General features: G+C 53.5%; 4 protein-coding genes across 4 annotated transcripts; 1 reads left to right on the top strand and 3 right to left on the bottom strand.

Annotated features, from left to right (window-relative positions):
- Positions 1-1101: 1101 nt before the first annotated feature.
- Positions 1102-3803, bottom strand: E0L32_005724 (uncharacterized protein; the record flags this gene model as incomplete). The annotated part of the gene is made up of 3 exons (XM_031140277.1): positions 1102-1511; positions 1573-1672; positions 1737-3803. The coding sequence occupies 3 exons, from the start codon at positions 3801-3803 to the stop codon at positions 1102-1104; spliced, it is 2577 nt and encodes an 858-aa protein (XP_030995491.1).
- A 3006-nt stretch (positions 3804-6809) lies between these two features.
- Positions 6810-7373, bottom strand: E0L32_005723 (uncharacterized protein; the record flags this gene model as incomplete). Its single annotated transcript, XM_031140276.1, has 1 exon — positions 6810-7373. One exon carries the CDS (start codon positions 7371-7373, stop codon positions 6810-6812), a length of 564 nt encoding a protein of 187 aa, XP_030995490.1.
- Positions 7374-7722: 349 nt separating this feature from the next.
- Positions 7723-10281, bottom strand: E0L32_005722 (uncharacterized protein; the record flags this gene model as incomplete). The annotated part of the gene is made up of 1 exon (XM_031140275.1): positions 7723-10281. The coding sequence occupies one exon, from the start codon at positions 10279-10281 to the stop codon at positions 7723-7725; it is 2559 nt and encodes an 852-aa protein (XP_030995489.1).
- A 500-nt stretch (positions 10282-10781) lies between these two features.
- On the top strand, positions 10782-15151 carry E0L32_005721 (uncharacterized protein; the record flags this gene model as incomplete). Its single annotated transcript, XM_031140274.1, has 10 exons — positions 10782-11226; positions 11287-11626; positions 11714-12381; positions 12487-12752; positions 12855-13737; positions 14013-14023; positions 14195-14373; positions 14472-14586; positions 14665-14892; positions 14960-15151. The coding sequence occupies 10 exons, from the start codon at positions 10782-10784 to the stop codon at positions 15149-15151; spliced, it is 3327 nt and encodes a 1108-aa protein (XP_030995488.1).
- Positions 15152-15252: the final 101 nt, after the last annotated feature.

Below are 15252 nucleotides of genomic sequence, written 5' to 3'. Positions count from 1 at the left end.
GTACTTGTAGATATTCGGGTTTTTGCCGTGCATAAGGTACCTCCCCATAGGTAGTTATAATCGACAACCAGGGTCGAAAGATGCGATCAAACACTGCCAAGACGCGTTGACCTCATCGTCTATAAATAAATACATCGCAGAGCTCTGTCTGTTTCAAACTGTGACTACGACCCCCAAGGGATCACCAGCAACAGAGATGTTTCGCCAAACAGGTCTGTCTATTTCTGTCCATCGTTCGTCCCCGATCCTGCCGCTTTCCGAACTTCAGATGAACACTTACTTGACCGCACAAGTCAGCTTGCCACGATCGGCCCCCCACAGCCTTGCTGCGGCTGTCTGCACAAGGCGATTAGCAACGCCACAATAGACTGCCTATCTTTAGAGATCCAGGAGGTTCAAGGGATGATATAGCAGATGTTGCTGCAGAGTCAGGCACAAGGGCCCTTGCCGTCGATACATGAGACGATTTCAGACAAGTCACGCTTCTCAACAAGTTGCCACATTGGCACAGGACAGTCCACGTCTCTATTCCCATCAGCTACTATCAGCTAATTTCTATCTGAACAATCAAAAGCTCGGCAGCTCGTGGGGTCATGATCGCGAACCCTCGGCTGAGCCTCATAGGAGGAAAAAAACAAGAAAATGGTATCTTTTCCCTGCCCTGGTCCTCGTTTCGTTCCTCCTCACTGTTGCCTGCCACCTCTCCTCGGAAAGATGGCAGGGATGATGTATGAAAGATGATGCCTCTCGTTCTGTTTATCCTGCCCCATTTCAATCATTTCATTTCTCATCCATATATATCCGTAGAGACCAGAGCAGTATGCATAACGATTAGGCGAGACCAGAAAAGAAAACCAACAACGCATGCTGACAGTTGTGAAAATGAATCGGGTAGAGGTGCAGTTGGGCATGCATTAACGTGGCGATGAAGGGGCCGGAAAAGCTGCAAGAGGGCGTGACCATGGTGCATTTCTTCGGCGGTGAAAAAAAGTAGCCCATGGCTGTGCAAGAGCTGTTGGTATGCTCAGGATTCTTCCTGAGGTAGAGTGAGCTTCCATTCTGCTCTCAAGTCCAAAATTGCTCTGCGCCATCAAGACTAGCTTATTTGGAGTGCTTCTTGAACGCAAGAAGCTCGGCCAAGCTGGGAAGAGGGCAACCGTGCTTGAGGAAGTCGTGGTCGAGCAGTTCACGGGCCGAGGCTCGGCTCTTGACATCGACACAGAGACAGACGGACAAGAAAGCCTTGAGCTCCTTGCTCAACTTCTCGGGCTTCTTGAGGCGTGGAGTACCGTTAGTAGCGATCAGATACAGCGCCTTGAGAGGCTCCTCGTTGAGATATGGAGGCTCAGACTCGATCATCTCAATGGCCATGATACCCAGGGACCAGATGTCGACCTTGGGGCCGTACTCCTTTTGCTTGACAACTTCCGGAGCCATCCAATACGGCGTGCCAACCATAGTAGCACGCTTCGACTTGGTCTCGGTAAGTTTGGCGCAGAAGCCAAAGTCGGCTATAGCCTGGTCAGCACCATGTTCGAATAGAGATTAAGCGACATGCTTGGTCAGACATACTAATCTTGACGTTACCACGAGCATCCAGGAGGACGTTGTCACTCTTGATGTCACGGTGAATGATGTTTTGGGAGTGCAGGTGCTGAAGGCCAGCGCAAGTCTGCACAAAAGTTGTCAGCAAACCTTGGACTTGGGACTGAATATATGAAGCGAGCGTTACTTACCTCCAAGCAGATGGTGGAGATCTGCTCTTCAGTGATGACAGGGTTGTTATCAATCACATCGGTCAAAGCACCACCCTCCATGTACTCCATGACAACCCAAAGCTCGGCATTGTTGTTGCGAAGGAAGGCGTCCAGGAAGTTGACAATGTTCCTGTGCTTGCTGTCCTTCATGACCATGATCTCATTCACAATCAGCTCCTTGCGAGGCTGGTGGGCGAGATCCATCTGCTTGATCGCAACCTGTGCCTTCATTCCTTGTGCGCGCAGCAGCTCACGCGCAACAGGCGATACAGCCGTCTCCTTGACCTTGGCGACATAGACTGAGCCAGAGGCACCTTGGCCAATCTTCTTCTGCTTGGAGTAGGACAGATTGGGGTCATCCTTGGACACTGCTTCCTTGAGTTTGGCCATGACCTCCGACTCGGACATGGTAGACATGCGCACATCCTGCTTTCGCTCAGCAGCGGGAGGCTTGGAGCTAAGCGCTGCCTCGGCGGCCTTGACGGCATCGCTCTGTGCGCTAGGCTTGGGGCCAACATTGAGGGGCTTGACAGGAGCAGGCAGGCGTGATGACTGTTGTTGTTGTGCCTGTGTCTGGCCGTTGGTGCGAGGCTGCGCAGAGGCCGGTGCGCCATTGGGGTACCGGGCAGCGCTAGGGGCGCCAGCCTGGTCGTTTCGCACTGGCGGGCGTTGAGACTGGCTCGCGGGGTCGCGGACAGAGGATGAGCTGCTCTGCTGGGTCATACCTGGGCGGCTCGCTCCAGCTCCGGCTGTGGGAGGAGAAGGGGCAGGACGCTGAGCCCTCAAGCTGGCAGCTTGCTGGTTGGCGGCCCTGGGTGCCGCAGGAGCTGCCCGGCTGGGGTTGAAGCGGTCTGCAGAGGGAACAGAAGAGCTTCCATATCCGCCGAGCTCTTGCTGCGCCATGGGCGTCTTTGACTTGGGGAGAGATGCATTGTAGGCCTCCATCTCGCGTCGGTTCTGCTCCTCAATCTCCATCATCCTCTGTCTCTGGGCAGCTTCGGCCTGTTTCTGACGCTGCTCCTCCCGAGCTTGGTCGTTCTGGACATAGTTGGATGCCATTCCTTGCATTTGCTGGCGCTGTTGCTGTGCCTCTGTGGGGGATGGCCGTCGCGGCGCACCGGAGCCGCCTTGCTGGGAACCAGCCACACTGTAGCTGCTCGGGTTGCGCTGCATGGGCTGCATTGGACGGGGGGGCGCGACAGAGGCACCTCCACCGTTGTATCCAAGCTGCTTGTTCTGCATGCTGCTCGCAGGAGGGGTAGGCGTCAGGCTAGGGTACTGAGCGGGGTTCTCAGCGCGCTTGGTGAGATCCGAATAGAAATCAAGAACCTCAAAGACGGCTTGCGGGTTCCGCTCGTAGTCCTCTTTTGTGATGGCAGAAGAATTGAGTAGCTTGGACCATTCTGGGGGGAGGCCGACAAACTCTCCAGTCTGGGGGTCGAAGCCAACATGGACGGCATGTGAGAAGTTGGTCGGGTTGCTGACACCTCCCATGCCAGGGCAGCGTGCGTAGATGAAGTCGATCCACTCATACAAGTCATCGTCGCCTTTGACACGAATCTGCAGGGTGCGAACAGTTCCGTCGTCCTCTCCAGGACTCGTAGACGCCCCACTAGACTGCCTCTTGACTTCGAAGATGGTGCCCGCAGCCTCGACGCGGCCGACGTTGATGACATCCTTGAGGTACAGGGTGTACGAGATCTTGCCGCCCTCCTGCTTGTGGAAGTCGAGCGACTCCTTGCGCAGGATCAGGTATTTTTGTTTCCAGGGCTGGATGAAGTTCTTGGCCTCCTTGACCTGCGCCCACCCCTCCTTGATCACAGCGACCCCGCCCTGGCCGTCCATGTTCGAGTTCTGGCGACCCAGCGGGAGAGAGATTGTGGAGCCATTGTATTGTGTCGGGACGGCGCGTGTGATTGGAGAGTTCAGGCTCATGTTGGCCATGTTTCCTGGCAGGTTGGGGGTGGGCGTGAGGTTGAGGCGGGGTCGGTCGGTGGGAGGCCTGGGGGCCGGACCAGGGTTCATGAACTGACCGGCAGAGTACATACTGGAGAAAGAAATGTGGTTAGCAAACAGGCCCAGACTATTTGTATAATTAGACAACAGGGCCAACGGCCAAGGTAGTCTCTGGTGTTGCGCCGTGGCTTTTGTAGTATGGGTTGAGAGTAGAGTGCGGGGTGGTGAACCTGCGTCGAGAAGGCTGCGCAAGGCAACTGCCACACAAACAGTCGCAGGTGAGTGTGGGAAACACGCGGAGCATACGTACTTATTTTGGGAGGCCATGATGATGGTCAAGGGCGAATGCTGCTGGGCTCGCTAGAAATAACAGAGTAAATGGTGGGGAGAATTGCGCTCTGTAGGATCCGTCGTACAATGAAAGGGGTATCTCAGAAATCAATGAACAGGGCCAGAAGATATGGCTGACTCCAGGCCGATCGGACTCGCTGTCACAACGGGCTGGCTCTCGTAGACACGCGGTCAACAAGTCCTCAGATCAGGCTCAAGTTTGCTGTCCAAGAGCAAGTCGTGGTAGAACGTGGCGAGGTTGAGTGTTGCTGGACGGTACGGGTGGTGCACTGGTGGTGCAAAGAAGTCGCCGAGACTGATGGAATGTTGAACCAAGCAGGGACGGGGGCGACCTACTGGCCGGCTCTGCGATGCTCGATTTGGTGATCTGAGAACAAAGACATGTGATGAAGCCTCTCTGAATCGGAGGTGAGGACGGCGCCAGACGTCAAGCTGGATCGCAGCGGAGGTCCAGCCGAGCGGGGGACAAAGGCAGCGTGGTAAGTCTGTGGAAGCCGTTGGCAGCGGTGAGGTCGACGTATCGAATCCGGGCGGGTGCCTTTGGTGGGAGGACCAGACAAACTGGCGGGCGAGACAAAGACAAAAACCACACAGCACCTAGTTAGGTGTTAGAAGCTGCGGGGACGGTCAACCTTTCGAACGGCCACGAGTAGATTTCGCGTCTGGCAAAAAAGAGGGCGTGTGAAGGGAAAGACGAACTCTTTCTGAGAGGCGCCAGAGGTCGCGATCAATAAAGGGTGCAGCGCATAGGGGGCGGTAATGGACGGGTTGTGTGTGGGCATGCGGGCAGGCGGGCAGGCGGGCAGGCGAGCGACAGGGGGGTTCAGTTAGTTGGTGGTGCACTGGTGGGCAAAACAGTACGGTGGAGCTGGAGGCCGGCGGTGGCCTCCATGGTTGTGTGTAGCCGAACTTGGAGTGGGTTTGCTGCTGGTTGCACACCCCTGCAAGTCAGCACCAAAACGGCCAGAAGCGCTGGAAAAAAGGGTCAGCCCAGGGGGCAGGAGAGGGGCATCAAGTCCCCATTCAGTCCAATTTCGCTGTTCTATGGATCTGTGCTGTCCTATCCTGATGTTCTGTGCATTGGGTCCTTTTTCCACCTGAGTAATGTAGGTATATATGTATATCCTTTTATCTTATGCATGAAGGACTTTCATCCCGTGCACTGCGAGGTGGAGGAGGGTACGAGGGAGATACGGAGTACGTACAAGTCGTCGAGTGGCGGACTCAGGCATGTATCAAACATCCAGCCTGGACCCTCGGCCACCCAGACACGGAGGATGATGGAGGTCTCATGGGAACGGGTTTGTTGAAACATTTCGCCAACGGGAAACGGGTTTGGCCTTCCCCCTGGCGCCTCCAAGGAGGGGCAGGGTGGGAATCCTTGCAAGCTGCCGCCGTTCAGCCATCCAGCCCCGACTGGGTCGGACTGACACGATTCCAACGGCGCCCAATCATGTTAGATCTCAAACTGCTTGCATGGATGGACTCCATACGTTCAGCATGTACGTTCACAGTCAGAGAGATCTCAGTGAGAGGACTTGTTGTTAGCCTGGCTTGTCGTGTGAAGAATCATCCTCCATAGATGCCATGCCGGTGTCTTGACGCGCGGATCGCTCCTTTGACATCTTAAGCTTCTCCAGCACTCATATCTCGGGACCAGATCGACGTACCAGCGAGGATTGGCGATCAAACACACTACGTAAGTACATCTGGAAATATCTCGTACCGCTCGCATACCGGTAGTAGAGCTGTCCCAAAATCCCAAACCCGCTCATGGACAATGCTCTCGAGTTAGCCGTCGCCGCTGCAACAACTACTTCTCTCTTTTGGACACCTGTAAGAAGCTGGCGAATAGACTTATAGACAACCCAGTCTGGAGGCTTGTTGGAGCTGTGGCTGAACCCGGTCCCAATACTCTCTACTCTACCACTACCCAGGTACTTTGTATATGACCTAGTGGTCGTGTGCCCAATTTGCAAACCATAAGCGGAAGCCTGCCACGAGCTCCAGATCAAGATAAACAGATAGTACTTGTACGAAAGAAACACACAGAAACTTCAATGATTTACAGGACAATGCGCAGGGCAATCCGTTTACTCGATCCTCTAGGCCTGGACCAGCAGGTGAGGAAAAGACACGCCACTCTGACACGACCAGCGTGTTGTGTGCGCTTCTGAAACCGCATCCACCTGAGCTTCCAATTTTGCCGATAAAAAGGACACAAATGCATCTCACTTGCTTGCCTTGCTTCAGGGCATTCACGACAGCCTCGCAATGACGTAACACTGTACGTAGTGTACAGATGGCGATCCGTGTGTGTTCGCCTCCACGGTCAGCATCCCGATATCCTTCACAGCCACCACACTGTCAAGTGGGCGTCTGAATGGTTGACGGAAGTTCATCAGGAGCTACCTCAATCTTAACAATCAATATCCTTGTCATGTCCTTGTCCTAGAACTCGGAAGGGCTATCCCACTACCTAAATCCGACGGGTTCGATGGATAGTCAAGTACTTCTGTTAGCAGTCCGTCAACTAATCTGGCCATCACTTGACTGTGAATTGGTCGTTCACACTCGGCCTCCGCAAAGTTTGCGCTCGCTTTTGCAAAAAAGGCAATATTCGCTATCTATACCCGTGGGGGTCTGCTCACAAGCTTCATGTTGTATAGGCACAATAGAGACGCGGCCGCGGGACCCCAGCCAGACACCGGGAAGGAGACACATCCGTGGAGAGGAGAAGGCATCTCATGCCACGGCGGCGGGCATCTCTCCGGCGCAGGCGCCCATCCACACCTTTTGCATCTCGATCTCGTCCTCCCACAGCTCCGGCGCCTCCTCCCGGCTCAGTCCCGGCGCGATCGCCGACTCCCCCCACACGATGCCGCACTCGGTGACGTACTCCTCCCAGTGCGCCATCAGCTCCCTCAGCTTCTCCGGGTTGGCCCGGGCCAGGTCCTTGGTCTCGCCGGGGTCCTCGACCACGTTGAAGAGCTCCCACCCTTCGTCGCCCTCGCCCACGCCGCCGTCCGACTTGGCAAAGTGCACAATCTTCCAGTCGCCCTTGCGCAGGGCGCCGCGCGCAAAGAGCTCCCAGCCAATCGGCTCCTCGGACGAGTGGATCGCCCACATCTCGGCGTCCTCGACCTTCTCGTGCCGGGCAAAGTACGGCACCCAGGACTTGCCGCGGAGCGCGTGCACCTCTCGGCCCCTGAACTTCATCATCTTCCTCGCAACAACACCCTGCTTCTTCTCCGCGGGCGGGGGGAGCGAGATCCCTGCCAGCTCCAGGAACGTCGGGACAAAGTCCATGACGGTCGTGAAGGAGCGGACGAACGACCCAGGCGTGAACGATGGCAGGAAGGTGTTCTTGGGCGGCTTCACCACACAAGGTAAGTTTAGGATGAGCAAAAAATCTGTCTGTAAAACGTCGATAAAAATGCTAGACTATGCAATGCTGGTACAAAATAAAACCTAATCGAAAAAGCTATGAATCTCAGCGATGTTGATCTTGTCTAATCCTTCTCTTCAAAGCAATGTTAATAGCTTCTGTCTTAGAGCTTGGACGGTCTCTCGTTCTTTGCAGAGTCCCTCAGGACTTTGCGCAGGATCTTTCCGGCAGGAGACCTCAGTACGGCGTCGATGAAGACCACTCCTCCGTCTACTCTGACCGAAGCTTCTTGTTAGCAGCCTGGTCCTCGGGCTCCGATGCCTGGTGCTTGTCACCGGCTCGTAGGATCACATCACACACGGCTGGTTGCGGTTCCATCTTCACCGCCGTCTCTTCGTCTGAGTCTACCAGTGTGATGACTTCGGCGGGGTTCAGTGGCTGTCTGGCTGTGGATATGCGTGGGATGTTCTTCACATTGGAGAACGTCTCAATCGGTAGAGATTCAACCTTAGTCTGAGCGAACTGGTTCTGACCCAACCCGGTAGGGAAGATCTGCTGCGTTTTTCCTGTCTTCAACCAGGTGATCTCAGACTTCAGTCCCTCAATATGGACGTTGTATAACTCCTTCACACCAGAGATGGCCTCCTTGACAATAGAGTGTACGTCGTCCTTAGTGGCATATGCTGTCCTAGGACCAGGGCTGGGCTCTAAAGAGAGGGGACCGGCTACAGCTTGTTTAGCAATAGCGTTGTCCTGGAAATGCCTCTCAATGGCCTCGTTGATGAGCTTCTTGGTGTCGTATGCTGATGGGTAGCTGTCGAGTTCGAGGGTGATAATGTTTTCCACCTCCCTCTTGGTAGTCATAGAGTCCTGTAGAAGCTCAATAGCTTTCATCCTGCTCGCCACCTCTGTTATGTCCTGTTTGAGGCCAGCCATATCATGGTTTAGGCCTGTGTTAGCCTCGGCCTGTTTGAGCGCTCCTGGAACGCTGTGGAGTCCAGCCTCGACCTCATGGAGCGTTGTCTCATGGGAATCCAATGTCTTTTGATCCTGAAGGAGGCTCGCCTTAGCCGCCTCAAGCCTCGTCTCATGCAAGCATAGTGTCTCTTGGAACTGGCGGATGCTTTCCTCAGCGTCCTCGAGTTTTATCGTAAGTGACTGTAGTCCCTCCTGGTCCGGAAGTCTCTCGTCCTCTAGGTTCTGGAGCCTCTTCTCAAGCTTTTCAAGGTTCTCTTTTTCGAAAACGATGCCCTCCCTAACTCGTCTGAGTCTCACAGCAAACGAGTGCAGTTTCTCCTGGTATGGAGCTCGATCCGCCTCAACCAGCTGAAGCCTTGTATCAAGCTTCTGGATTTGCTTAGGGTCTGCTACACTCTGGGTGGTAGGTGTAGGTTGAGGTGGAATAACATCATGTTGAGTCTGGTTACTGCCATCAATCATATTTGCAGTACGAAGCTTGGTGTTCTTTGAAACCTCTTTACCCTTCCCCTTCTTTTGGTCTGCTGATGAAGCTGCGGCGCCAATGGCTGGGGTTTTGGTTGGGGGTGGAACGGCTAAAGGAACTTCTGGAGGCGGGCCATCGATCTCACGGCGGCTTTCGACCAGTTCCTTCATCCATTCCGGGGCAGGCAGCGTCGAATCGACTGACTTATCCAGACCCTTGGGGATGTATATCTGGGCAGCATCCGTTGGGTCCCAGTCCTTGAGCAACGGAAGCTTGCTATGCTCATGTGGTCCCCAGTAGTACCAACCCAGACTAACTTGCCTGATCAAGGACTCGATCTCGCGCCGCTTGGCATCGAATGGGAAGACCCACAGCTCCAGCAGACGTCCTGCCTCAGCCATCTCAGGTGACGGGATCTGTGGAGGAAGCTGAGTGGCTTTCTTCCATGTCCTATGGCGAGCTTCCTGGACCTCAGAGATCCAGTTCTTGAAGTCCCTGAGTCTTTTGCGGACAAGCCGGACGGTGTTGTTGTTGGAGATTGGAGCGATGAGTTTGCTACGCTGGATTTGGTAGTTCAGTCGGTCAACATCCAAGTCTCCTCGCCGGTTCTCAAATTTTGCCATGATATCGCGCAAGATATCATTGGTGAAGACTATTTCCTTGCTCACTGAGCCTGACGATAAGGATGCCGCTGTGTTGCTCTGAGTTCCAGAAGGGGATTCTGTGCCTGGGATAGCTGGAGCCGACAGACCTACAGCTGGAGACGGAGCTGATATCTGTGGAGTGGGGGATGCTGCCTCAGACTGTGCTGAGGATGTCATCATGGGTTGAGCTGGAGCTGGCTGGCTCGCTTCTGGAGCAGAGGATGCTGCCTCAGACTGTGCTGAGGATGTCATCATGGGTTGAGCTGGAGCTGGCTGGCTCGCTTCTGGAGCAGAGGATGCTGCCTCAGACTGTGCTGAGGATGTCATCATGGGTTGAGCTGGAGCTGGCTGGCTCGCTGCTGGAGCAGGGACAGATGTCTGAGAATCTTGTGATGGAGGTCGTTGAGCAGGGGATGCCGCCTCAGATCGGGCTGATGATTTGGTCATGGGTTGAGCTGGAGTCAGTTCGACTAGGGCTAAGGGCTTTGTTTTTCGTATGGACGCTTGGTCAGCTCCGGCGAATGTGAGAAGCTCTCTAGATGATTTCCGTTCGGCCTGTCGGCATTCAAGCATTGAGTCAGAAGCGCCCACGTCTTCTTCACTCTCATCGTTGAGCTTCTGCCAGCGACGTGATTGAGTAGGGTTCAGGCCCCTTGGCTCAGGATAGTGATTCTTAGCACTCTTCTTATCCTGTGTGGATTGAGAGCCTTGATCATTCGCACCACCAAAAAGTGAAGTCATCTTGGTCCTGATTGTCCAGGTCAGCTCTGGCTGGTGTTGGTGAGGATTCTGAGGTGATGTGGGAATTAGGAGAGAAGAAGAAAAGGGTCTAGGGGAGAGTTTTTAAGTAAATTTCAGGATCTCAGAATATCTCATCTGATCTTGATATGGAGGCCTGTCAGCTTGTTACACCTTCACCCATATATAGCAGGAACATCTAAGACTCTTATCATAAGAGCGCACATATTGTAGCAGGAGTATCCACCGCTCCTGCTAAAAGAGTATAAACCAATGTCCCCTACACAGAAAACCATCATAATTTTCTCTACATCTACAATTCCAGTTTCCTGAGTCCAATTCTTCTTTATACATGTCCAATTCTCCTTTCCGCATGTCCAATTCTCCTTTCCGCATTTCCAATTCTCCTTTTCGCATTTCCAATTCTCCTTTTCGCATTTCCAGTTCTCCTTTTCGTATCTCCAGTTCTACTTTTCACCATCTCCAGTTCTATCATCATCGACATGGATCTGGATGCACTCTATCATGATGACTTCCAGTCATCTGACCTAGAGATCGATGATGAACCAGAGCATTTCGCCTCAGCTGGCTCTCGTAGCATCGAGACGATGCTCAACACGGCTTTTGAGGCCCGCTGTCAGTCCAAAATAGGGTCAAAGAAGCTCAAATACACAGCCAAGGCCCCTGGGACTCAGTACCTTTCTGCCCTCTGGGCCAACCGCTTTCAGCTTTTCCGCGAATCTTCTCTGGGCTGCGACCGTAAATCAGTGCCCACAGCTGACCAGATCATTCGCTATCTTTACAGTATCCCCATCCAGATCCGGGGTCGAGGCGAGGGTGGAGCTGTCTCGTTTGGCTTCGTTAAGGCTGGTCTGACCTATCTCACCAATTGGGGTATTTTTACGTTCGAGAACTTCCGCCTGACTCCACACGATACCAAGCGCATCAGTAAGTATCACGGGTCCTCTTTCTGTCCCTCCAAATACCTAACCTGCATTACCATCTCAGGCTCGGCTATGGAGACTTTGGTCCAAGACGGCAGCTTCACACGCCAACCGACACGTGAGGAGAAGCTTTGGGTCACGAGCGACATTGCTGCTCTCATGATCAAGGCAGTGCTCAGGGACGCTATCACGAACGGCACGCTCAATTGGGACCTTACAATCCAGCGGGTACTCGCAGTGCTGCTCTTGTCATCGATTGGAGCACGATCTGGCGATATTGCTCGAACAAACCGTTACAAGGGGAAACAATATCTCAGTTGGCAGGATATTACCATCCGAGTATGGCCCAAGGACCCTCAGCGACTCTGCGCCACCATATCCCTCAACTACACCAAAGGGAACAAGTGAGTTTCCCCCCAATATCATCCACACTCATTGATGCTCGATCCATTCGTGTTGAATACTTTTATTGATGAGCACCAAACATACAGACACAATCCAGATGTGCAACTCAGATCTGAGTTTATCGAGTTCTCTGATCCATCAACCAACGTCCTCTGTCCGATCAAACTCCTCCTCATATACGCACTTCGCACTGGCGCTGTTGATGCAACCTCGTGGATCAATCTGAGACGCGATCTCAGCTCCAGACGGATCCAAAAGCTGCCATGGAAATACCCGCATCGTCCAGTCATCTGCGCATCCATACGGCCGGGCCAGCTCGACCTCGACGAGCCAGCCGGATCCGGCATGATGATCAAGCACATTCGGCTCGCTGCGGAGGCTGCTGGAATTCTCAAGGCTGTCATTCCTCACGACTTACGGCGCGGCGCGGCATATGAGGCGACACTTCTCAAGAAGTCGATCCGACATGGTGCGAACGAGGCGGCACGGAGCGTCCTAGGCCATAGCCTGAATTCCGCTGAGAGGAACCTCACCGCTTCTTACACTGGCCACTCAGCAGAGCCAACATGGGCCATGAGACTCGAGAACGACATCACCATTCGTGCCAACAAGATCATCGACGTCGCCCCAACCAGCCTCAAGCGGACCAGGGCGAGCACCGAGCTCATTACCCGCGTCTGCGTTGAGGAGGGCCTCGATCCAGGAAAAAAACTCGACCGCGATAAGGCTTCCAGACAGAAACGAACCGAAACCAGTGAGTCATGGCGCCGCACCACTTTCGAATCGCTGCAGCAGCCAACCGAACGACACCAAAAGAAGAGAAGCGCCACAACGAGGCCACGCTTAACTCGGTCCATAGCCACAGCGACTAGGGCAACTGACAATAAGGACGACGCTCTGGACCGGTTCCCAATAGACCCGGAGCTCGAGAACTACTTCCTGAATTTACCCTCTCAGGAGGATCGGCTCAGTTATGGAAGCCCCTCGACCCGTCTGCCCACCCCTAGCAACCTCAGTAGCGTTTGTACGGTTGTGGCTGGCGACAGAAACAAGACCCCCGAGGATGCCGAGGATTTTCCTGCAGACTCAGATATTACAGGATTCTTCCAGAACTTCTCATCTCAGGTGGGCCAACTTGACCTTCAAGACTCTACTAGGAACAACATAGCCTTGAAGAATGACGAGTTTCCGCCCCAAGCGCACATCACTACCACGGGAGCTGTTTAGCAAGCACACCTGGATGATGATGACGAGCTCGCCATAAGGGAGACTGGTGTATCTACTCTTGATGAAACAGCCGAGCAGGATGACGAGGCATTGGCGTTCTGTGGTGATGTCTTGGGAATAGGCCGTGAGGCTTCGGTTGAGCTACCTAATGATATGGACGAGGGTCTTGTCAGCGCCCTTGAGTCAGCTCCAGCCATCATCGAGATGGAACCACCCATCCTCCAGGCCAGCCCAGATGAGTTTGCAACCTTTCTCTCTACGGTCAACAGCTACAGCTGGAATGTTTCCCGCGAGCACAATGCAATCTCGCTCCCAAAGTACGCAAACTCAGTCGGATCTAAGGACCCTCCGTCTAGATGGAGGCATTCTTGTCCAAATGACGGATGTCAGTTTACAGCCTTAAATAACCACGAGATGGAACGACACCTCAAGATCTGTGATGTCTCTAAGACTGCAGACTACAAATTTATCTGCAACATCTGTCAGGCCAGGCTCAAGTCATCTGGCTCGCTCAGGGACCATATCAATGACATCCATAACTTTCCACCAACCTTATGTACAGTTCAAGGCTGCACTATCAAGACTCCATTCACATCCAAGTACCAGCTTCGGGTACATATGGAGAACGAACACTCCGGCTGGGCCAACAAGACATGTCCAGTACCCACATGTAACCGCGCCGATAAGCCTTTCAACAGATTGTTAAGGCTTGAGGAACATATCCGCAAGCAGCACCCGGATTTTCCTGAAGACCAGCTCCAGGCATATCTCCCGGCCAAGAAACCCAAGGTTCCGCCATATAAACCTCAGAGGTGCTCATATCCTGATTGCACAAATAAAAACGTGCTTGAGACTCGGGCCCAGATGCTATCCCACCTTAACGGTTCCCACAAGCTGGTCAATATAGAGCAGCAGCGGCCTTTCATTCTCGAGAATCCCCCTCTAGTCTAAGGAGGTGATCTCTGGAGCTGGCTGGTTGATCTCTGGAGCTGGCTGGTTGATCTCTGGAGTTGGCTGGTTGCACAGTGGACTTGGACGGCATGATTCCTGTAACAGAATTACCACAACAATTTTGGCTCAAGGCATCCCTACTACAATGTGTGGAGACACAGAGTTGCTGGAGATCAATGCTTCATACAAGATGATCTACAAATGTAGAGGATCTGGAAGTAATATTTAATATAGTCCAAAATGAGAGGTGTAGCATTAAGACCAAGAAATTATGACAGGTGACTAATTTTGTTGGTTGAAAGCATCCTCAAGCGGGAGGACGGGCGCGCTAGCCTAAACAGAAAACATCTGGCTTTTTTCAAGACGAATAGTTGGTCTGTCACTTGTAGGACTTCGCAAAAAAATACTTTTTCCAGCAGGTCACTGGTCAAGCTTTTGTCTCGACCTACCAAACCACCTTCTACAAGACCAACGGCTACGCTGATCAGGCCTTCACGTATCCCATCATCACCAACTGCCTCAACATCGTTTCCGTTGTTCCGGGAATGATTCTCATTGACACGCTTGGGTAAGTCGCGCGATGTTCTGCCTCCAAAAGGTATATTTGCATGCTTACTGACTCGTCGTTGTGTGCAGTCGACGCAACACACTCTTGATCTCCTACAGTCTTCAGGGCCTCTGGATGTATGTCCTCGCCGGCCTTGGCCAGAAGGCAGTCAAGTCCCCCACCGAAAGCAACACCATCGTCGCCGCTTTCATGCTATACTCGTTCTTCTACAATGTAAGTGATGCCAATCAACGTCCCTTGCACGTTCGCGCCGGTACCGTACATCATGCTGACATTCTTGACCCTTGATAGATGGGAGGTGCCTCTATCCCCTACCTTCTCGGAACTGAGATTCCCAACGCAGCCCTCCGTGAGAAGACACAGTCGGTGGGAGCGGCCTGGAACGTGCTGTGGGCCTTCGCTACCAACTACTCCATCCCTTATATGATCAACGCCATCCACTTCCAGGTTGGCTGGATCTTTGGCAGCATTTCGCTCCTGGCCTTGGTCGTCACCTTCCTTATCCTCCCCGAGACCAAGGTAAGCCCCGCTCCTCTTTCCCACTACATCCTGCCTGCAGACATTCCTAACTGACCTGTTCTACTAGGGCCGCGCTCTGGAAGAGATCGATGCCATCTTCGAGGTCTCCTTCAACCCCTTCCGCCCGAGCAAGATCCCTTGGACCGACGCCGAGCGCCGCGTCGGCCAGCTGGAGGGCGAGAAGATGGGCCCTGGCTCAGAATCCGGTAAGGCTGTCGACGCTTCTGAGGACCCCGAGGTCCGCCATGTCCAAGCTTGAAATGGTTAACAGCGAAACAAGCAACAATGGGGAAAAGTGTGTAATTATAGGATCAGGTCTTGGGTAAAATTGTTTGTTCCTTCACCGGGCTCTAATAGGGC

The sequence above is a fragment of the Thyridium curvatum genome (assembly GCF_004353045.1).
Source record: "Thyridium curvatum strain D216 chromosome Unknown NODE_31_length_406039_cov_82.875441, whole genome shotgun sequence".
NCBI classification, from domain to species: domain Eukaryota; kingdom Fungi; phylum Ascomycota; class Sordariomycetes; order Thyridiales; family Thyridiaceae; genus Thyridium; species Thyridium curvatum.
This window is presented reverse-complemented; position numbering and strand designations above follow the sequence as displayed.